The sequence below is a fragment of the Caenorhabditis briggsae genome (genome assembly GCF_000004555.2).
Source record: "Caenorhabditis briggsae complete genome, chrIV, whole genome shotgun sequence".
NCBI classification, from domain to species: Eukaryota; Metazoa; Nematoda; class Chromadorea; order Rhabditida; family Rhabditidae; genus Caenorhabditis; species Caenorhabditis briggsae.
In genome coordinates, this window is record NC_013487.2 from 7975303 (window position 1) to 7998785 (window position 23483).

General features: G+C 35.9%; 8 protein-coding genes across 8 annotated transcripts; 3 read left to right on the forward strand and 5 right to left on the reverse strand.

The window, feature by feature from the left end:
- Window positions 1–1337: 1337 nt before the first annotated feature.
- Window positions 1338–4465, forward strand: CBG05800 (the record flags this gene model as incomplete). The annotated part of the gene is made up of 5 exons (XM_045235550.1): window positions 1338–1423; window positions 1791–1925; window positions 1971–2112; window positions 4035–4351; window positions 4396–4465. 5 exons carry the CDS (start codon window positions 1338–1340, stop codon window positions 4463–4465), a joined length of 750 nt encoding a protein of 249 aa, XP_045093149.1.
- Window positions 4466–6466: 2001 nt separating this feature from the next.
- On the forward strand, window positions 6467–7776 carry Cbr-str-227 (the record flags this gene model as incomplete). The annotated part of the gene is made up of 6 exons (XM_045235552.1): window positions 6467–6664; window positions 6712–6878; window positions 6927–7061; window positions 7104–7245; window positions 7349–7661; window positions 7709–7776. The coding sequence occupies 6 exons, from the start codon at window positions 6467–6469 to the stop codon at window positions 7774–7776; spliced, it is 1023 nt and encodes a 340-aa protein (XP_045093150.1).
- A 91-nt stretch (window positions 7777–7867) lies between these two features.
- Window positions 7868–10055, reverse strand: CBG05798 (the record flags this gene model as incomplete). Its single annotated transcript, XM_045235553.1, has 9 exons — window positions 7868–8122; window positions 8170–8442; window positions 8484–8572; window positions 8615–8865; window positions 9144–9288; window positions 9331–9426; window positions 9472–9580; window positions 9628–9734; window positions 9782–10055. 9 exons carry the CDS (start codon window positions 10053–10055, stop codon window positions 7868–7870), a joined length of 1599 nt encoding a protein of 532 aa, XP_045093151.1.
- Window positions 10056–10254: 199 nt separating this feature from the next.
- CBG05797 lies at window positions 10255–11110 on the reverse strand (the record flags this gene model as incomplete). The annotated part of the gene is made up of 3 exons (XM_002633060.1): window positions 10255–10539; window positions 10591–10919; window positions 10975–11110. The coding sequence occupies 3 exons, from the start codon at window positions 11108–11110 to the stop codon at window positions 10255–10257; spliced, it is 750 nt and encodes a 249-aa protein (XP_002633106.1).
- A 1192-nt stretch (window positions 11111–12302) lies between these two features.
- Window positions 12303–13467, reverse strand: Cbr-str-44 (the record flags this gene model as incomplete). The annotated part of the gene is made up of 4 exons (XM_002633059.1): window positions 12303–12385; window positions 12433–12814; window positions 12864–12930; window positions 12974–13467. The coding sequence occupies 4 exons, from the start codon at window positions 13465–13467 to the stop codon at window positions 12303–12305; spliced, it is 1026 nt and encodes a 341-aa protein (XP_002633105.1).
- A 1172-nt stretch (window positions 13468–14639) lies between these two features.
- On the reverse strand, window positions 14640–15606 carry CBG05795 (the record flags this gene model as incomplete). The annotated part of the gene is made up of 5 exons (XM_045235554.1): window positions 14640–14743; window positions 14795–15107; window positions 15152–15278; window positions 15324–15458; window positions 15503–15606. The coding sequence occupies 5 exons, from the start codon at window positions 15604–15606 to the stop codon at window positions 14640–14642; spliced, it is 783 nt and encodes a 260-aa protein (XP_045100775.1).
- Window positions 15607–16964: 1358 nt separating this feature from the next.
- On the reverse strand, window positions 16965–21178 carry Cbr-str-1 (the record flags this gene model as incomplete). The annotated part of the gene is made up of 7 exons (XM_002633057.1): window positions 16965–17297; window positions 17344–17473; window positions 17520–17654; window positions 19965–20104; window positions 20148–20292; window positions 20341–20374; window positions 21082–21178. 7 exons carry the CDS (start codon window positions 21176–21178, stop codon window positions 16965–16967), a joined length of 1014 nt encoding a protein of 337 aa, XP_002633103.1.
- Window positions 21179–22232: 1054 nt separating this feature from the next.
- CBG26358 lies at window positions 22233–23407 on the forward strand (the record flags this gene model as incomplete). The annotated part of the gene is made up of 4 exons (XM_045235555.1): window positions 22233–22415; window positions 22458–22901; window positions 22948–23263; window positions 23313–23407. 4 exons carry the CDS (start codon window positions 22233–22235, stop codon window positions 23405–23407), a joined length of 1038 nt encoding a protein of 345 aa, XP_045098526.1.
- Between the last annotated feature and the right edge of the window lie 76 nt (window positions 23408–23483).

Below are 23483 nucleotides of genomic sequence, written 5' to 3' on the forward strand. Positions count from 1 at the left end.
TTAATATTAAATGTGACGAATGTTGGGGGAAAAGTACAATTGATATCAAACGATCAAAGGAAGGAACTCGGAATCGAGTACACCCTCTCCGTGTCCTGGATGTTCACCATTTGGTAATTTTTTTCAATTTGTTTTCAGCCAATGTTCATCCAATTCAAAGGGACATTTGTTTTCCTAATGAATCTGAATTAAAAACAAGACAGTTCTTCTGGATATTCAAGAATCTAACGAAAAATTTAAGCCAAAAGTACTAAAATAAACGAGATTTATATTTTTTGGTCCTTTTATTTTCCTGTGAATTAATGAAACCGATTTTTTGTAGAAGACTTATGAAAATCGGGTGTATTCTTACAGTTAGGGAAAATGTAAGGGAAAGTGAAAATTAGGCTGCACACAACCGAAAAATTGCAGATTGTCAGATTACACAATTTTCATCTCAATCCTCTAGCCTGGAAACTCTCCAACAACGGTTTTTCTATCACTTTCTCTTACAAATTCCAAACCCAGTTTTCATGACACAGAACACATCTGTTTTTATTTGTCTCCCAACACCTTCCAATAAGTCTGTTGAGCTGCTTGGACAAATTTAAGTTAACTTTCATGATTATCCTTATTTGAGTTTTCTGGGATTTCTTTCGAATGAAGACACGAAATCCTTGGGAGATTGTCAGTGGCAACAACAAAAAGTTTTACATAGAAAATTCCTTTCGAAAACTTTTCCGGTTACGAACATAAAACTCGTGGTCACAAGTTTTATCTATGTACCCGGCAAGACAGAAATTCCAGCCGTTTTTATGTGAATCTCCATGGACGCTTCTAAAGTCCTTGCTTCTTTTTTTTCATTCCAAAAACACAAACATGTTTCTTCTCCTTCTCCTTCTACTTGTTTCTTTCCATTATAATGTAAGTTCTGTATTCAACAAATGTCTCAAAAAATCTGCGTTAAGGAAGCATATATTGGAATGGTCGTTCACACAGGAATGCAAGTGTCCTGGAGTTATACACAGTAGAGAAAAAATATGACATGGAAGGAATGTATCGTGTTGTGCGCTAAAGATGAGAGTTGTGCTGTCAGTCCCAACAGGTTGAAAATTGAAAAATAAGGTTTTTTTTCAGATTGCCCAAACTTCGCCATTTGATCCTGGATATTGTTTTCTAATTAGCTTCGCGAATATTCGTAGCTTGCATAGTTTTGGCGATTATAGATATCAAATTGCTCTGAAAGTCTGTAGTGAGATGAGTAAATATTTCCTGCATACTTACTCTTTTTTAATTTCCTCATTTTTTGTCATTCAGAAGTTTTAGGTTTCGTTTGAACATCTCAAATGTTCCAGAACATGCTTGGCAAGCAATGGAGCTTCCTTCTGAAAATGATTCAGGATGTATCGGCATGCTTCTCTTTGACTATCAACACTTTCTTGATGTATTTGATTTTGACGAAATCTCCAAAACAATTGGGAGCCTAAAAATGGCTGATGATTTACATATCCGTTTTTGAAAAACTATACTCAATTTTAGATGTTGTTCTTGTCCCGGCAAGTTTGTAGAATGTCATTTGACAAGAACCGTTTGTTTTAGCAACACTATTCTCATAGACCAACGTTTCTTGTAATGGTTGGAATCAAAGATAAACTCTTCGGGCCTGCTGGTCTCACCATTTTAAATTCCTTTTACTGGGGTTGTTTTGGAGCATCCATGGCTGTACTCGCAGTTAATTTTGTTTATCGTTGGCTTGTAGTTTCTGAGTGAGTTTTTCAAATGGACTACTAGCCCAATTCGTACACTTTCAGACACTTGTTGCTAGAGACATTTAATGGATGGAAAATCTGGTTATGGTTCTCGATTCCTTTCTGGTACGGACTAACTTGGGTTTGTACTGGATACTTTTTTTCAGCGCCCAATGAAGCAACATCGAGGTTTATCAGGTATTAGGTGAATCGAAAATGAAGGAAAACTATAATCTTTTGAAGGGACAACGTAAATGAGATTTTCGAGTTGGAGTTTGATGAGTACATATATTTGGGACCATATCTTTACGAGAAGTTTGATAACGGGGCTTTCATTGTGCATATTGTACCGTTCATTGGGTTGGGTATCATTTCAGCAACTATCGTTAGTTTTGATTAGTGTGTCGTCTCGCGAGACTCAAGTTCAGCAAAAGTTCAGAGGAATCAGCGAATCTCGCAAAAATCAGCTACATTCGTTCAGCTTTGTTTCGCACAAAGTTCAGCAAAGTTTCATTTCTGGATTTCTCGGAAAACTCAAGTTCAGCAAAGTTTCATTTCTGGATTTCTCGGAAAACTCAAGTTCAGCATTTTCACGTTTTCGCATAGTTTCGCGATTTCCCAGTTCAGCATTTTTTAGTTACAGCATTTTCCAGCAAACTTTTCTTTTCTCGCAAAGTTCCGCAAAGTTTCGCGGGAAAAAAGAAAGTTAGCGAGACAGACGTGATCTTTATGGAAGGGGGGTTTTTAGGTTCCAACTCAGAAGTATGTCATCTTTAACCTGTTGATCCCCTCTCACAATATCTATTATCTCATGAAAAAGTTTGATCAGTTCAATTCGAGACCAGAATTCGGAAATTTGGAAAAAATTTCACATTTCAGAAAATCTTAATTCAGATTTTCATAAATTCGAAACTTTCGAAAGTTGAAGTTCTAAAAAAATTGATAGTAAGAAAATTAAAATTTCGAGCATTGAGATTGTGAACCATTTGGAAACTCAGAAATATTATTGCTGTCCGAAAAAATCAGAGTTAGAGTGTGTTTTTCCGTATACGGTAGGTACCTCGAAGCGTCAAACTCGGTATACGATTTCCCTCAAATCGATGGAAACGAATAATAAATAATTCGCTAACTACCTAATTTTGTACTTTCGAACTTCTGACAAGGGAAGTGTTTTCAGACAGACAGGCGAGACAGATTCTCCGTTGTGTTTTTTTTTGTTTTTTTTTTCTGACTTCTCGGGAATTTTTTTTGAAATATGAGCAAACTTTGTCAGATTGTAGATCAACATTTAAAAGTACGATTTAAATACGAAAAACTCCGAAAAACTGTTTTGAACTCCTTCAAAAGTTCACTCAAAAAGTGAGAAATTAGTACTGAAATCACTTTAAAAGCACAACTTTTTTGTGAGTGGATACTGCGAAAAAATAAAAACAGCTCCGTAATCAGCATGTTCGAAAGTACCATAGACCAAAGCTTCAAGAAATTCTCAAAGCCTGTCTGAAAACACTACCCTTGTGAGGTTCTCATTGGAAATTGCGAAAGTGCAATTTGGAGATTTGCATTTAAAGGTGGGGGGACAGGAGATTTTTCGGAGGTTTTTTGGAGTTAGGGTATGCATTCTACCGTGACGGTGTACAACGCTTAATGTCACTCTGCGTACAGCTGTCGTCCTCGCCTTCATGTATCCTCGAGGGGCATATTATGCTTGTCTGAGAAAAAAAAAGGTGAGACGCAGAGAAAAAGTGTCTGCGTCTCCACCGTTTGTGTGCTATTTAGGCTCTCCGCTTCGATATCTCTACCGTATTCAGACTGCAAAAAATACTCTCTAATCTTTTTTTTCTCAGACAAGCATAATATTTAAACGAAATTTCGAGAACATTATTTTTTTCATGTCCCCCCACCTTTAATAAACTTTCAGGAATTCGAAAACTCTATACCTCTAAAATATATTTTTCGATATTTGGCATTTCTGGGTATCGAAATGGTTCACAATCCGAATGTTCGAAATTTTGATTTTCTTGGTTTTTTTATAATTTAAACTTTCGAAGGTTTCGAATTTATGAAAATCTGAATTAAGATTTTCTGAAATGTGAAATTTTTTCCAAATTTCCGAATTCTGGTCTCGAATTGAACTGATCAAATTTTTTCATGAGATAATAGATATTGTGAGAGGGGATCAACAGGTTAAAGATGACATACTTCTGAGTTGGAACCTAAAAACCCCCCTTCCATAAAGATCACGTCGAGACGACACTCTAATTTTGATTCATTCATCAATCAAAAGACAAGAAATAAGTTTAATTTCAGGTCTCCTCTATCATAATAGTTCTCCTATTTGGCTCTCTATGCTACATTCGCATCAACAATATTGTGGTGACAACAATGAATTCAGCCGAAATGAGAAATCTCCAGAGACAATTATTTTATGCTCTTGTCATCCAAACATTGGTTCCTTTTATTCTCATGCATGTTCCAGCCGCAATAATGTTTGCATTCGTCTTTTTGGATATTGATTTGGGTTTTTACAGTGCAGTATTTTCCTTGACAATTGCCATATACCCAGCGGTTGATCCCATACCTACTTTAGTGATAGTTGAGAATTACAGGATAACCATACTTCATGTGTGAGAAAAGTGAAAATCATTGTCTAATTTTTTTCGAATTTCAGAACACTTTGGATGTTTCAAAAAGACTCCACTGCTGGTGACAACGACAATCGAGCCGACAAGATATCCTAATCGTTGAGCATGTTAAATAACGACTAAACCCATTTTGTGTCTTATTAATCAGCAAATATAAATATCTGAGAGACTTCTAGACCAACAGATTGAAATAGTATTCTCAGATTTCTCCATTTCTAGTTGATCGTATTCAGTTGTCGCTCTATTTTGTTTTTTTGCGTCAGAACACAAACCACATGGAGGATACAGTAGTAAGCATAAAATAAATTTTAATTCGAGCGGTTTTTGATGCCGCTGGACTTATCACAAGATTATCATATGGATCAGAAATGAGATTTCACTGAAACAGAATACATTATGAGATGCACTTTGTCATGAAGAGATTAACTCAATGAATAATATTGGTATCAAAAACTACACATCGTATTACTCAACTTATTATTCAAGAGTTGTTTAACTTGTAGTTCCCGCCATTCCTCTGTTTTAGTCATTATTCTGAACTATCAGTAACAAATTTATATTGTTCTCTCGAGATTCACAAGTTTCCATGAAATGTTGTGAGTGCTTTTAAATACAGGTGTTCATTTTTGGGTATTCTGACAATCGGTTCAATTCCTCAGAAAAAATTATTCACACGGTAAAAAAGTTCTCAAGATACAGTTATTTCTGAGAAGATGCTTTTTTGGGAAATCTCGAATTGTCTGATTTCATCTTCATAGGACAAAAAAAATAATTGCCGCGTATCCGTTTTCGCCTTATGGCCAAAATCTGACCAGTGTTCACTGCCACATTTGAGCAACTTTTGTCCAAAACTTGACCAAGATCCGCCTGAAAGCCGAGCTCCCTCAATTTCTGATAAGAAGTTTGGAGGCGACAGCAGACCTAAAAAATGATGTGCACTTCGTAGATTGTTGGGTTCCGTTCTTATTTTCTAGACCACGAGCTACACAGAACTTCCTTGATCGGATACGATAAATGTCCTTCCTGCGTTGAATGAAACGCATCTAGTGGAAATTAATGTTACTTCCTTTCATACTTCATTCGTTTTTTTTCTATTTCCTGACTAGGAGTTATTTACTTCCATTTTATATGAAGCTGTAGAATTTTTTTTGGTAAATAAATAAGAAAAAAAATCCCGACTAATTTCTGCCTAAAGTTCGACCATCTACACGATGAGCTTTTGGCCGAAAGTGGAACACCGCCATGGCATGTCTTCGTTTTTAAATTCCGTCCATTTGGGCAACTTCTGCCCACAAACTAAGATTCGGCCAAAATCCGAATAGGGTACACTATATTTTTTGCTCTGAATGAATCATATCTCGTAGAATTTAACGCCATACATCGTTCCGGACTATGAGTTCATTAATTCCACTCCAGATAAAGTTTAAGAGATTTTACTTTCTTGAAAAAATGTGTTTTGATAGGTCTTTATTTATAAGAAACGAAGAAATGAGTAGACAGTTACTATAAAAATATCCCACACGTATAATTGACCAAAATACGGAAATCGTAGCAAAAAAAATGCTACAATTTCTTGTAGAAATGGAACTTCGTTACTCTCTTACCGTATTTTTTCTTCGATTTCTGATTCATAATTCTTGACAGATATCCTGATTCTCAGTCAGGATTTGGCTCCGCCCACTTAATATGAGTAATACCAAATTGAAAAAATATGGCTGACGGAATACGAAAAACACGAATTGTACGCTGCGGCGTTCAGATTTCTGACTAACTGCTTATTATTTAACCGGGCATGTGCTCGAAGATTTCCGACCAGATTTCATTTTTCTTTTGTTATTTAAAAAGGATGATCTCATTTTTCAATGAGCACTTTGAGAATTAATTCCGCTTGAAATAGATTTTTGTTTAGAGTAATGAATAGAAAACGAACGGATGGAGAACATCCGTCTGGAAATTTCGAATATATAACCAAGCCAATTTTTTTGAAAATATATCCGTCTCAAAAAAAAAATCAAAGTTCTCTTTCCCGATCCCATCTAAACATGAGCACCTCGCAAGTAACTTTTCAGTATTCCTGAAATTAAAATTTATTTCAGAATGCTTGGTAAGCAATGGAGTGCTCTTCTCAAACTGATTCAGGATGTTTCTGCCGTTTTCTCAATTACAATTAACAGTTTTCTGATTCTTCTAATCTTGACAAAATCTCCAAAGCAACTTGGAGCTTACAAATGGTTGATGATATATATTTCAGTGTTTGAAATTCTTTATTCCATTCTGGATGTGGTTTTGGTCCCGGTTAGTCTAATTTTAGATTTAAATATCCAGACTAAACATATTTCCAGCAGCATTACTCGCATGGACCAACTTTCCTAGTGATTGTTGGAATCCAACATAAACTGTTTGGACCAGCTGGTCTCACTGTCTTGAACTCATTTTATTGGGGCTTCTTTGGTGCATCCATGGCTGTTTTTGCCGTTCACTTTGTCTATCGCTGGCTTGTGGTTTCCGAGTAATTCATTGCTCATTTTCAGCTGATTTTTCATATCAAATATTTCAGAAATCCTCTTCTTGAAACATTCAATGGGTGGAAGATCTGGATTTGGTTTTCAGTTCCTCTTTGGTATGGACTCACTTGGGTCTGCACCGGATATTTCCTCTCCGCTCCCAATAATGCCACATCTCATTTTATTAGGTAACGATAGGAATCATTTTTTATAGATCTTTTCGTTTTCAGAGATAACGTAAAAGAGATTTTCGAGTTGGAATTTGATGAATACATTTATCTGGGTCCGTTTTTGTATGAGAGAATGGAAGATGGCTCCCTACAACTTCATGTCATGCCGTTTTTTGGATTGGGTATCATTTCCGCAACGATTGTGAGTTTGAACTATACTTCCGGGTTCCCCTATCCTCAAAAACCACCTACACTATCTAGACTATCCCTTCCCAACTTTCGTTTTCAATTTTCGTATATTCCAGGTATCTTCAATCATAATTGTACTTGTTTTTGGATATCTGTGCTACGATAGAATCAATCGTCTTGTAGCGACAACTCAAGCATCTGCAAAGTTCCAAAAACTTCAACGGCAACTTTTCTATGCTCTCGTTATTCAAACACTTATTCCTTTTGTGCTGATGCATATTCCAGCCGCAATCATGTTTGCATTCGTTTTTTTGGATATTGACTTGGGAGTTTATAGTGCTGTCGTATCAATGACGATAGCCATATACCCAGCTGTTGATCCTATTCCAACTTTAGTAATTGTGGAAAACTATCGAAAAACCATATTGAGTATGGTGCTACTTCTAGAAATCAAAACTTTAAAAATTTTGTTTCAGGAATGCTGGGCTGCTTCAGTAAAACTAACCCGATGGTCAGTTCAACAGGCGATATGTCGAAAATTTAATGTCTAATATTACTCTCTTGAATATCGAGCCAGTTAATGATAAATACTAAATGCTTTGAACGTATAAATAAAACGAATTTATTAGAATCTCTTAAATATTTTTAATTGGATAATCGTTTCCATCCAACTGAATGTACAAATTTTTCTGACTTCTAAAACAACAGTATTTTGCCACAAGAAATCCTGCTAAGAACGGCAATAACAAAAAGATCACATATGAAAAAGGGACAGCAGAAGTACTAATTGGTTCTCTGAAAGATCGAACAACAGGCAAAACAGATCCCATCTTCATTTTTGAAATGGTTTGATCAAAATGAACCATTTCTTTAGTCCAATACTCCATGATCTGAAAAAATAATCTTCGAACTCCTAAATCAAATGTTAAAAACTCACAGATTCCTCAAAATCTGTTCTCATTTTAGGTCTGTCTCCAGATGTTTCGTTCCAATAGATATCAAAGAACGAAGAAGTTCTCAGATCCGATCTCTCAAATCCAATTCCAGGTTCTCCAGTTTTTATGAAATTTGTGAACATCGTCCGATAGACTTCTCCAATATTTTTCTCGTTTTCATCCTGTTCAAATGGATGAACTCCCATTATGTAGAATAAATCATCGGTGTGATCTGCATGCTTCGGATACGTAAGCTCATAGAGGTAAGTCTGTAACTATTGTTGTATTATTAAATGTTCGCCTTTTGAAAACAAACCGGAACTCCGTTTTGTAATAATTTGTCTACTTTCACTTTGTTTTGAACTAACATCTCTTGAGTCTCGTCGCGTATTTTATTTGAAAATCCTGAAAAAAGTAGACGGTGTCATCTTAACGATGATGATATACCTAATTGGTCATTTTTCTGGTCCTGGTGATATTTGACATTAACTTCTCTTGGATTTTGGAATCCTAAAGAAACTCCAATATCATCATAGCTATCAAAAGAGAGAGCCTCATATTTCGTACATCCAGTTAAAGCTGAAACATTCTTTGGAGTATCCATAAAGTTTTGCTCTGGAACTTCTTGAAATATCGGTCCTCGTATAACAGAATTTCCATAAGTTGGATAACCATCATCTTCTAAACTCCTTTGGATTCTGGAAAAGTACTTTTTCAGCAAAAAAACCAACAAATGGTTCTACCTAAGCAGTTCCATTGCTTCAATTTTCTGCAAACAATCTCTCATGTATAATTCTTTTTGTTTGTTTGTCAATGTTCAGATCCTTTTGGAATACAATTCGCTTTTTCAGCAAATCGTAACGTCTTCTTCAATTGGTATTCGAATGTTTCGAAGTTTGAGGGTGCAGACATACTTATGTACTGTTGGAAAAGACTGAAAAAAGTTATTGTATAAAACGAATAATGATACAAAAACCTCAAATCCGTGTTAACTTCTGTACTGAAGCTCAGTATTTGAGCAACAGTTCCTCCGTATGAATGTCCTAGAAGAGTTATTCTATTCGGGTCGCCTCCGAAGTTATAAATTTCCGATTTTATGAACTCCATTGCCAGTAGAATATCTTCAAATCAATATTTATTTGAGTTCTCCTACATAAACAAACCAAAAAGTGCTAAATTATTTGGTGCAATACTTTGGTCTTCAATCACAAAGTGTGAAAATATGCCTAGCCGGAATGCAGGAATCACAAAAACGATGTCTGGAAAATGATAAAGTTATTTTTTCGATGAAAAGGTACACCAACCTTTTTCAACGAAATGATTCAAAATCACAGTATCATTGAACATTACAGCGGAATCATAGTGCAATGCTCCTCCGTGAAGATATTCAACTACCGGACAATTTCTCGTTTTCTGAATATCAAAACAATCTGTTTGGAAATATATGGATCATTCCTTACCAAACAATTATCAGAGGTGAAAATGTTAATGTAAAGGCAGTCCTCATCCAAAACTTTTTGAATTGACTTGGTCACCGAGGAGTTGGACATACAGGCTGGTCCGTATTCTAGATAAAAATTTAAATATGATAAATTGCTGACTTTGGTCCAATACCTTGTGCATTTAGAATACCGTTCCATGACTCAGCTGGTTCTGGTTTCTGAAACCGTAACTTTCCAACAGGAGGTTTTGCAAACGGTATCTTTTTGAATAGGTGGAAGTCTTCTACTTGTTTCCCATCTAATTTTCCTAGTGATGTGGATATCACCAGCGAATGAACTATGGAAGAACAGGTAAATATGAAAAAGAGTAAAGGAAAGTAAATTTGCATTTTCGGAAGAACAGAACCAAAAGTATGCTTTTCCAGTGACGGAACGATAAGAAACATAGAATGATAAGATAATATGTATGTATGGTACAGAGTACCTGCCACTCCGACAGATCAGTGAACTTTGTGTTTTTCGACTTTTATACATAGAAGTGCATTTATAGATAAGAAGAGGTCATAGAAGTACAATTATAAGAGAACAAAATCATTCCATAGCACAAATCAAAATGTACAAAAACCCTGAAAAATCATGAATCAATTATTGTCCGAAAGTTCTGGCGAGCAAGTTTTGAACATTGACGAACAGTGGATTCTGTGGAAGTTGTGGAGATGCTGGAGCTCTGAACTCTTGAGTTGGACGACGAAATTCGGCGGTTTCGGTGTCAACGGCAAATTCGCGATCGTTGTTGAAAGAGACTTCAGCGGATTCGGCAGCCTTCTGGTAGAAACAAGCCTTCATGTTTTCAAAACGATCGTAGCATGCCAAGTAGCTCATGTCAAGTTGAGTCACGTTACCAGGACGTTGATCACAGAATGTGAAGCACTAAATTTGAGATTTTCAAAGTGTTGAAATGTCTTTCTATAAAATACTTACCTTCTGTCCAGCCAAAGTAGTTCCGACGGCGTTTCTTTCACAACATGCGGTATGATCTTCTCCTTGAGCAGCACAGTATTGAATATCAGCAGCAGCTTGCATCGGGCAAGAGTCCTGTTTGAAGTACATGGCTTGGAGAGCTGATTTGGTGTAAGAACGGTACGAGCACTTTGAGAGGCAGGAGTCTGGAAGGTTACGCTCCTCACAGCATCTCATGAAACGCTCATCTGGTGTCATTTCGCTCTTCTTCTTGAAAGAGAGAGTTTTGGATCCTCTGGCTCTGGCTCTATAGCATCCATAAGATCCACATGAATATCCACCACCACATCCTTTAAATAAGACAATTATGAAATTAAAAACTGAAAATCTAGAATGATAACAAACCTCCCGAGCACATTGGTGGTGGTGGTGGAGGGCATCCTCCTCCACAGATTCCAGAAGCGAAGCATGCTTCAGAAATCGAAACCAAGGCGACTAAACAAGAAACAGTGAGAAGAATACAGAAGAAGCTAGAAGTCATATTGTTAGTATAGTTTGTTGATGGCATTTGACCCTTTCGATTGCTTTTATACTAGCACGACCAGTTGATGAGTAATCGTAGGAAGGTTACAAGGACATAATGGGCATTCAAAGGGAAAAGAAGACCGCAGCTTTACACTTGTTTCAAGAGAATACGTGATTCGAAGAGAAGACAGTCTCGAATAAAGATTACGTCATGTGGAAAAGGAGGGGGGCTTATAGGAAAAGTGAATAGTGATTCAGAAGCATTTGACACCTGAACTTGTTTCTTTGGAAAGTAGAAACTGAAAAAAAAACAGAGAGGAAGATGACTAAGCAAATACTCTCTTTGAATGGTGGCAAGCTTTAATCGTTTGTCCTTCCAATAAGGATTACATGGATTACGTCTCCTACAATACTTTCATTTTCTGTGTTCAAGGTCTCGATAATTCAAATCTTCAAGTTTCCCTCGTCTTCTGGTAGGATCAGAATTTGAACATGTCGTTGAAAGTAAAATCTTCTAAGGATCTACAGGATGGCGCACAATTACCCGGGCTGATAACAGCGGGTATATCTTTTGACGGTATTTCGGCAGTACGAAAAGTGGTATAAATATAAGTTCACGTTTGATGCAAAGCTCTTGAAATTCTCAAAACGGTTCCGCAAGTCTAGGCATTGTTATGATTGTTCAAAGAAGAACGGCGTAACTTTTCTTGCACGCAGTTGTGATTTTTATGAGATGAAGCAAAGTTGACAAGCGATAACCCAGCTCAGAATTTATCAAATAATTTGAAACTTGCCCAGTTTACTGATGAATTAGTTCGATTTTTACATTCCAAATGTGAGCCAAGTACATCGCTTTACTCAAATTTTATGCTATTGCAAACTTTAGTCCGGGTAATTATGCGCCACCCTATGAAAGATCATCAAATCTATAGTCACATTATTCTTGTCCGAGTCTTGGTGCTGACTAATGAAAACAACAGAAAACATGTCACAACAAAGCACAAACTAGGCAAATCCACCTAGTGTATCTGAGTGCATCCAGGTACATCTATGTTCTGACGCCGTGTGCTGAATCATTCTGATCTATGTCAGATGAGAACTTCTGACTGTTTCAGAACTACGTCAGATTGTATTTTTGACGGAAACTAGAAACATCCGTATGTCATGTCAGAAGATTTATTGAAAATTTGTTTAAATGGACAAAAATATTATCTGGTGACAGCTGCAGCAGTCGACGTGGAAATCTCGCTGGTGACCTTAATTGTCTTTGGAAGAACTGGCTTGAACATCTCTGAAATCAAATTTCCTACTTCATAAAATACATTAGAGCTAACTTACCCAATGTTGCTTTCTTGTATTCTGATACAATGAGCATGAATGCAATAGTATCAATTGGTGGGTACAAACATAAAATGACATACATCCATCCGGTTTGGAAGTTCATCTCGAATAAAAAGAATGGTTGAATCAAGGGTCCGATCAGAAATGGTGCAATTGGCAAAACAAAAAGTAACGTTGGAACGATAGTTTGGACAACAAGAGCTCTGAAGAATTGCTTCTGGAGCTTACGATTCACAACGGACTGTTGAGCAAGCTCCTTTTGAAGAACAGTATGCATTCTGACTCCACAATAGATGATAATGAGGTACTGAAGAGCAATGGTAGCCACTCCGGACAAGAGGAACTTTATGATTCGCCACCTAATTGATCCATCTTCGGACTAAAAACTTACTTTTAGAAGATATTGAAAAACTATGAGGTTGACTTACATATGGAACTATGACATATCGTGGGACGTTTGTTATGTTTAATTCGTATGTGTCAGATATTATATCTCTGAAATTTCCAAGTTCGACCGAGCTATATTTCTCTCACTAACCTCATATAAGAATCAGAGAACTCATCAGGATCACAATAGACATACATGGCTCCTCCATATATCGCGCCAGAAAGAAGAACGTAGAACATCCATACCATGACACCAGCGCCTCCGAACTTCCGAGAAAAATTTGGCCGGCAAAGTGTGAAATAACGAAAAAGGAACTGAACAGCAATGATTGCCAGGATAACGATGTATAAAGCCGCATAAATGCAGATAGCGATTCTTAGAAATTCTGGAGATTCTTCCAACCAACTATTGAGACTAAAGTACATTAAAGCCTTGTTGTAATTATGAGCAAATGGTCTAGAAACAAGTTCCCATGTGGCAAAGAAGATTCCAACGAACGAGAATACAAGAACCATCACTTTATAAGGTCCCGTGATTTTTTTGATGTGAAGGATGGTCAAATAGATAAAAAGAGTGTTTGCAATTGAGGTAGTAACGAATCCACATTGAGTAAAATAATAAGAATATTCGTAGAAGAGAGTCATGATTACGGTCACCAAGAGATGTGAAAAAAATAAAGTGATCCTGGGAATGAGACGCCTTTTTATGACTTCATGAATAATACAGAATACAAGTTCAAAATTGTATTTCCCGTTTATTGGGTGTTGTTTTTCAATCGAATACCTGAAAAATGAGTAATAGGTACTACAGACAATTCTGATCAGAAAATCAAAATGAGAAAATCGCAAGTGTGAATAACAGGACCTGGCTTTCGTTAAATATGTGCTAGACATTTACACTCGCTTGAATAGTTTCAGAAAAATGATAAACAAATCCAACTCATCGAAATGCTTTCTTGATTCAACAGAATTCTGATTTCTGATTCTTTGACTTTTCAAAAAAATGTGTTTCACTTTTAACAAGGAAACAATGAGTCAAATAAAAAAACCAAAATTTAAAAACAGTAGAATGATGAACAGCTTTAACAAAAAAAAATTGTAAACTCAGATTTTGATTTTTAAAAAAACTCCCGGGTAATATAGCTTATATAATAGCTTATCTAGACACTCCTGAAAATTCCAAAATCGAACGTTCGAAATTGTATTTATCGTTTGTTGGGTGTTGCTTTTCAATCGAATACCTGAAAAATGAGTAATAGATACTGAAACATTCCGATCAGAATTGCACGGACAGTCCGTTGTCTGTTGCCCGCTGTCCGTATTCTGTGGAAAAAGCATAAAAACATTTCACTGTCCGCGCAACTCTAATTCTGATCAAAAATTCAAAAGAAAATCTCAAGTGAATAAAAGGGACTGGCTTTCTGAATTTATGTCCTAGGCATTTACACTCGGCTGAACAGTTTCAGAGAAAATGATAAACAAATCCAACACATCCAAACATTTACTTGATTCACCAGAATTCTGATTTCTGATTCTTTGAATTTTGCAAAACGAAGATTTATCACTTTTAGCTGCTTCGACGAGCGAACCTCAAACCTTAAAACCCTGCCTTTGATAAAAACTTCAGGATAGGCTGTTCTTAACCTATCCCAAAGTTTTCATCAAATATGTGCTTACAAGGTGTTCAGGTTTCTATTTGAATCAGACAAGTTCCGTTTGTTTTGCATTGCTCGAAAAAAAAACAGAATAACTTATAGTTCAGAAAAATTTTATTTCGCATCAGAATGCTCGGAAGTTAGAAAAATTATGTCGAATCTTTACAGAACGCCCGTTTCATTTGCCTCGGAAGCAACGGCTTTAGTCATGGACTCCAAAGCTTTTTGAACGCATGAGAACTGCTTCAGACGATTGGCAATGGATCCTGAAGGTATGAATCAGAATTTGAATAAGCTTCTACTGAAACTTGACTTACGTAAAACAGCGTTTCGATAACTGCTAATAATAAAAATTGTCGGCAAAGGATCGACTGCTGGGTACAAGGCAATAGTCATTGTGATTATATTTCCGGCTATTTCGGAACTCATGTTCAAGAAGCAAGCGGTATACGCAACTGCAGCTGGAATGTGCATTAAGAAGACAGGAACTAATGTCTCAACTATGAGAGCCATCAGGAATTGAGAATGAAGACTTCTGTGAAGACTGGATTGAGATGTAGATCTGACGAGATTATTGATTCTATTGTAGCATTTTATTCCACAAAAAATCATTGTTAACGATGACACATTCTGGAAAATTAACATTCCGAAAAGGTCATATTCTAATTGGTTACCATCAATAGAGAGCATCCAGCTATCCCGAGGCAAGGTTTCCAGTCCAGTGATCCATTTGGGTAAAAATATGGACCAAAGTAGGTCAAGTCTTCCAACTTTCCGGGATACCTTTTAAGATAGGTTTTTCTGAAAATAGTGCAAATATACTCATATAAGTGCTAGGCACGTTACCTCAAAAACTCATCCTTTTCAGGTGTGTGGAACAGTGTCGTCAGACAGATCATAGCCCAAATAATACCGAATCCTATTGGGATTAGGAGCCAGACAGAAACAATTATAGGGGTCGATGAGGTCAGTCTTTTGTTACTGTAGACCATCAATTATTCCAAAGATCATTAAAATTCACTCACTTGTTAATGACCAAGTACCTGAAGATGAAATGAATTCCGAATATTGCCATGGATAATCCGAAAGACCCACAAAAAATTACATTGAGAATGAACAGAAATTCCATTGGGATGCCGGATTTGGAGGAGTTCAACACCGCTAACAAACCAGATTCATGAGTGTAGAGGACCTAAAAATGGTATTACTGGAATAATCTACGTATGCAATGTCTACCGGTGAAATTATGATATCTAGAAGGGCATATAAAATTTCAAAAATGGAAATGTAAATCATGAGATACCGATAAGCACCCAATGACTTTGGAGAGTAAAATACAATGAGATATATCAAAAACAGTTAACGAGAATTGCGAAAACTCCAGAAGTTTTCTGAACTGGTTCCTGAAGAGTCTGGAAGACTTCCATAGATGTACAGTGAGTGCTTTTGATAATGTAAAGAGGATTTTATAGGAAAAGACTAAAATCCCAGCGGTCTTCATTATTACTGTCTAGCTGTTATCAGATGGAATGCTCTCTAGATAAATAATAAGGAAATGGATTTAAAAAATCAGAACATTCGTTTTGTCTAACAGAGGATTCAAGAGATATGAAAACGCTCAAAATATGCATGTTATGAATCAGTATGAGATAATAAATGAATCATTTAGTTTCCAAAAATAACAATTAATAACTTTCTCTCCGTCATTATTTTTCCAATAAAAGCCCGTTCCAGCATACCATATTTGATATAATAGAAGCCCACCCTATACTTTGAGCTCAATCATCTCGTTTGAAATAAGAAATTTCGAAAATTTGTCAACTGATAGAACGACAGCTGTACGCAGAGTGACATTAAGCGTTGTACACCGTGACGGTAGAATGCATACTCTAGCTACAAAAAAACTACGAAAAATCTCCTGTCCCCCAACCTTTAAAGAAAATACGGTATGTCTTCTGGAATAACTGTCTGGTGAAAATAAAATTTTAGGTTTTGACATGTTCTAAAGTTTTTAAAGAGTTTTCGCATTGTTGAAGATTTGGCGAAACTTAATTCTGACCCCGAATCCTTTTCCCGCTTCCTGGTTTTTATTTTCCCGGCAACAATAATTATATGTATTTTCAATCATTAATTCGGAAAAGTTTTGATTTTGAACTCCTAATCATATTTCCTGTTCCCCGTTGTTCACCGTGTGTTTTACAGTTGAAATGTTGTTTATGATAGCTTCTCAGAAATAGAAAATTACACAGAACCAATCACTTTCTCGCTACAGAAAAAAACACTACAGAAAAAAAAACAACTCTCGTCAAAAACGCTGTATAACGCTGTTCATTGTACTTTTTAATCAAGTAAGCTTCGGTCAAGATATGGCAATGGGTGGAGATTGATACGATGTTGAAGAGGGAAGATCACCTTCAAACTGTGAATGGAATCCACAAAGCGAGCAGATTTTTGATAAATACTCTGAAAAAAGGAAAAGAACAATGTTTAAATGGCATTCAGCTCACGAGTAACAGCAACTCTGTAGCACTTGACAACGAAGATGGTGGGAAGTGGATCTAAAACGGGATACAAAGCCACGGTAACACTGAATATACTGGCAAAAGTTTGATTTCCACAACTAAAAAAGGGCATTATGAAGACTGCGGAAGCAGGTAGATGCATCAGAACAAATGGTATGATGGCTTGAATGACTAAAGCATTCAGAAGTTGAGCTTGGCTCGCTTTGTATCGTTGAGAATTTTTAGAAGTGAGAACGAGTTTGTTCATGGCGATGTACGATTTGGCGGCGAAATATATTATGGAGTAGATCGAAACAAACTAAAGTTTTTGATTGGAAATTCGTTTGGATTGAGTGACAACTTACGATCATCAGTGTCAGAGTCGCCATTCCAAGAATAGGAACCCAGTCTATAACTTCTTTTTGGGGGTAATAATTTGGACCGATATAAACAATCTCCGATATACTTATGTTTTGTTTTCGAAGAACTTGCTCTCTGAACTTTTTTGAAATTTTTATTTATCCCTAACGAAAATACTCACTCCAACATCACATCTGTAAATTTGTTTCCTTGCAATGTCACAGCTGTAATAAACATCCAAATAGCACTGTAAACTATTGGAGAAGCAATCCAGAAAAACAGTTTGGAAGATTCGAAAGATTTTATAAGATCGCTTCTAAAAATAAAAGTTTTCAAAAATTTTACAAAAATTTACTGTACAAACTGTAATAGAAGTGCCCCAAACTTTTAATTTTGAGCCATTTTTTCTCGGTTCTACGGACATCAAAAAATTGTCATCGGATAATTGTTTATCATAATATCAAAACTGTTTTGTCAGTGAACAAATTTTTGATATATTGCATAGGAACTGAGATAATTAAGCCCAAACTTGGCAGTGTGGGGGCCCTTCTATTACAGGTTGCACGGTATTTGATTATTATACCCTTTCATAACCAGATATCGATAAACAAAATTGATAGTGAAAATGGCCATTGAGCATCCGAGCATTCCACAAAACAACAAATCAATTGGATAGAGCATCCAAAAGGGCAAGAATGTTTTATTGGAGTCCAGAACGAGCATAAATGATGATCGATATGTGTAGAGTTCCGGTGAAACAAGAACATCTAGAGTGGCATAAATCAATTCAAAAAGTGAAATGTAGATGAGTAAATACTTATAAGCCCCAAAGCTAGTTGGTGACTTATACATTATAAGAAGGGTCAGAGGGAAATGAATCAAAAATGCGAGTATTGTACAGGCTCGTTGAATTATCAAAACTATCAACTCGAATCGATCCATTTCTCTTTTAAAATGGGGCAAGCTTCTGATGATAGACCTCAAGAATTGAAATAGGCATGTCTGCTTTTAAATGAAATTTGGCAGACAATGAGTCAATTTGTTGACATTTTTGTTATAACTTGGTATAATAGAAGATCATTAGGTTACTTGACAGGATAAGTAAATTCTGGGAATTGCATAGAATTCACGCTTTTTTGGAGGATGGTCAAAGATTTTCCGTATTTTGAATTTCCTGAAATTTCAGAACGAAGATCATATCAGCTCTTTTGAACTAGTAGATTTAAAGGAGGGCAGACAGCAAAAATTTCGGGGAAAATTTCAGGGAATGTGTATTTTGCCGTCGCAGTGTTCGCACCTAAAGCACGCAATCCCACACATTTTTATTTTTTTATTTCCCGACTTTATTTTTTTCAATTTTTAACGACTTCAAACATTAAAAAAGCTCTTTTTTCTTATTTATTATAAAACCCATATAAAAGTGAATTTTTTATGTAAATTTAAAGTTCTATCGACCGATTATTTTGCCAGTCGCCGGTGTTTTTTATAGGCATGCGAAAAAAACTATTTTCTCTTCGATAACCGTTTCTTCACTGTTCCTATTTATCTCATTACTTCTCGTTATTACTCTAGGAATAAAAAACTGTTTCATGACTAGGGTTTTCAGAGACGTCTCCATTTTTACTGCTTCCTTCACCTTCCGACGACCAGCCCTGCACGAGGATTGTTTTAATTATGTGGTTTTTTTTCAATTGTTATGTCTCTTTCTAAAAATTAATTGTAGTTTTTTTCATAATTTATTTGTTAACATAATAAAACAAGTTTCTTCATTTTCAACTGATTTTGGTACCTCGGAGCGAGGCCTCGGCGGCACGCTGGTAGCCCTTCAGAAATTCCGAGTTCAAAAAGTTCAATCCGAAGGAAACAAGGGAAGAAAAAAGTAAAAACACCAGCAGGGATTGAACCTCTGACCTCCTGAATACTAGCCTAGAGCGTACCCACTACACTACGCGTGTAAGAGGCGACCATCGCGTTTTTCACATTATGAAGCTACGCCGCAGCAGCAAGCTAGTGAAGAAATTAGGGTGACAAAAAAGAGCATTTTTTCGTCCTTGAAGTGTTTTTTTCAGGTTTTTAAGTACATAGCTATATTTATACTTCAGAGTTATATCTTTTGAGTAAAAATGAAAATTTTGAAATTTTTGATGTCTACCCTCCTTTAACAAGGCCATAATCTTTATCAATAAATAAATGAATGTATATGTTCATTTATAAATTCTTCGGTCTTTCGATATTTGTCATGCCTTTTCTAGTCTGATTTCATCTTTGATCACATATGAATGCAACAACATATTTATTAAATTTATAAAGCAACACATCAAGTCAGTGCGTTGGCGGGACCATAAATGAGAAATAAATTAACACTCTGATTTATCTGATGCTTCTTGAAACAGCGCCAGTTTGATAGAATTTCTGAAAGAAGGCCGTTTAACTTTGAAAATCATCAGTCACCTACCAAACAGAGCCCTCGATAACTTTTGATTATAAATAATATTGGAAGTGGATCTAAAATTGGGTAAAAGGCAATCGAAATAGCCAGAACTCCATTGAAACCACTGAATGTGAGATCCAATTCAAACAGTATGCCCGTCAAAGAAAGTGCAGCGGGTAAATGCACTAAAAACACAGGGATAATTGTTTGAATAACAAGAGAAATGAATAATTGGAATTGAAGTTTTGAATACGCGGAAGATGTGAAAGTGTCTGTGTCTTAAGACAATAATAGCATTTATATCCCAAGTAAATAACGGCGAGAAGGGATGATGTCTGAAAACTCAAAGAAAAATAATTTTTAAAAAATAGGAATTACCACAAAAGTATCAAACAAAATCAGTTCAACAAGAGACTTGTAATATGTAATCATTGTGTTGTTAATTATGTTTTTCTCATAAATATAAGCTCCGAGATAGACAAATTCATTCGAGTTCAGACCAAAATGAGTCAAAACGCTCTCTCTGAAAACCATAAGTGGTAAAAACAGAATGAAGAAAAATTATACTAACCTGACATACACAGTTGTTTGATGATTAGGACCACCTAAAAAGTTAGCAATGAAAAACCAGGACAACGAAAATCATAATCAACAACCAGTAATTTATTTTGGGCCAATTAAAAGTGTTCAAAAGATAATTTCTGAAAATTTAAACGATCTAAAAACTATTTTAATATTGTTACCCATGTAAAGCAAACAATCGATAAAGAAAGTGGACAACAAATACAGCAAGAGAACATCCAAAGAATCCCCTGTGAATCGCTTCAAAAATCAATAGAAATTCCGGAGAAAACAAGGAATTTTTCGTAGAAACAAAGACGATAAATGCGGATCCATGGGAAAGTGTTATCTGAAAATTCAGAGCCCGTGTTTTAAAGCTGTTTTAAAATAATTAGGAACTTATAAGTTCCAAGATACGAAGGTGATTTTTTCAGAATCATATAGATCAGAAGAGTATTGATTGGAATTGAAACACATGCAGAGATGTCTTGGATTCGGTGAATGAAATTTGTGTACTCGACTGGTTTCACTCTTGTGAAATAAAAAAAGAAAAGTCGAAGGAGTGTGGTGGAACATATTGGGGCTTGTTGATAAGACGATATCCTTTTTAGACGAGGTTCATTTCCGTTGCGGGAGTGTAATTGATAAAACGAGGAAATGAGAAGAAAAAGTTATACGATAACATGCTTTTATAGTTTGATCCCTCGGATTGAATGAAAAATAGGATTGATGAAAGGGAACTTTATCATACTTGTAAAATTCCGGGCCGGCCCGCCAAAGCTTGGGCCTGAGGATATTTTCAAGGCCCGGGCTCGGCCCGGAAGGCCCGGTAGCAAAAAATTTGTCATTTTGAGCCAAATTTTGAGCTAGAATGGTAGAAATAGATCCTATTTATATAGCCTAAAATAAAATATGTATCATTTATAGAAAAATCATAAAAAACGTCAGATTATGGGGTCAAACTCATCAAGTTTTAAACAATTTCTCTACCGCAGGTGTGACAAATGTGCGAGAATCGTGACTGAAAACCGCTGAAGGGCCAACGATGATCCCGTAGCCACACTCAGGGAAAGTATGAACATTTGAGATGTTTGTTAGAATAACTGAGAAATCTTTTTTTTTAACGATACGTTTCTCAAAAATGAAACATTTCTCTAGTCCTGAGCAAACGATTGGCTGCTGAACGGCGGCTGGATACAAACGAACGTGCTACCGGCGGATGAGAGTCGACACACGTTGAAGGTAATTACTTTTTGACTACACCACTCTTTGACTACATCTACTCTTTGACTCCACATTTTCTTTGACTACAAAGTCTCTTTGACTACATTTATCTCTTTGACTACACTTGTCTCTTCGACTACAAAGTCTCTTTGACTACAGTTTTTAAAATGTTCAAATTTTCTGCAGTTTTTGTGGGCGTTCTCACAGAAAATAAAAAGAATTTAAGCCTAATATAATTTTGAACAAAAAACTGACAATTCCATAAAACATCACAGTTAAAAAAGTACTGAAATTCACTGAGATTTTCACTGATATTTCCAAAACTTAATTAGTTTTTGTTCAAATCAAAGGCTGAGGCTGAAACCGTTTGCCGGAGAACAGGTGTTTTAGCCTAAGCCTATAACATGAGACAAAAATCAGAGATTCCAACAAATTCTGTCAAAAAGTACTATAAAACGAAAAAGTGTAGTCAAAGAGACTTTGTAGTCNAAGAGACAAGTGTAGTCAAAGAGACATTGTAGTTAAAGAGAATGTGTAGTTAAAGAGTAATTGCCGTACCCAAGTGAATTCCTCAACGTCGTCTCAATGTTTTTTACCATCAAAACATAAACTTGATCATTACTTTACTTGTGGTTAAACGAAACTTCCTAAATATTCGCATCTTTTGAAAAATTCTAAATGAATAAGCTGTTGAGTGTGCTTGACAAAGCTTCGTGCGGATTTTCCTTCGTGTTCAATTCGTACTTGATTTATCTGATACTCACAAAATCACCAAAAGAGTTTGGTGTTTACAAGTATTTTCTGGTTTTTACTTCCGTGTTTGAAATTGCATACTCAATGCTAGAGGCTTACTTGGCTCCGGTACTTTGATGTTTACTGTATTTTACTAAGTTGAATTTTCAGATACATTATTCGTTCGGCACAACTGATCTGGTCCTGATTTCAACCTCTCATAAAACATTTTCTCGTTTCACCCTTCTCGTCTTAAATTCGATATATTGGGGATTCTACGGATCAACTCTATCCATCTATGCCGTTCATTTCATTTATCGATATCTAACAGTTTGTAAAAATCATCTAATCCATATTTTCAATTCGTGGAAATTTTGGTTATGGCTGACCATACCGTTAATGGTTGGAATCTTTTGGTGCTTTATTGGTTTTTATTTATGTGAACCGAATTCTGAAACAGAAAAATTATCCAAGAAATATATTTTCGAAACATTTGGAGAACACATTGAACATTTTGTATATCTGGGAGGAACGGTTTATACAATCCTAAAAGATGGAACTATCATTCTCCATTGGAAAATAGTAATTGGAGTTATGTTGATGTCTTTGTCGATTGTAAGTTTTAATACATCGAGTGCTTTTTTTGACTTTTTAATTTCAGATTGTTTCATTCTCTATCATTCTTTTCTGTGGTATAAAATGTTATCATTCGATCGAAATAATGATGCAAACCTCATCAATGGTGTCCTCTAAAGCCAGATCTCTTCAATCCCAATTATATTATGCTCTGGTTTTCCAGATAATTATCCCAACAGTTCTGTTGAATGTACCATTAGCTGTATTCTTTGTGCTGACACTTTTGAACAGAGGACCTGGAGAATACAGTGCATATCTGTCGCTTCTGATAAGTCTTTATCCTGTTATCGATCCACTTCCCAACTTTTTCATCATCAGTGCCTATCGAAAAGCGGCGTTTGGTGAGTATCGTAGTTTTGGAAATATATTTTAAATATCATGAACTTTCAGGATGCTTCAAGTGGAACCGGCAGTTATCCGATGTCAATCAAGTACCACCAAACTCGAAGAATTTAGTTGCACCAGCGAATATCTCCATAAAGTAATCTCGAGAACAATTGATGTGCTGAAGAATGACGATTGTTTTTATTTTCTTAACCGCAGTACAAACTTAAAATCGTA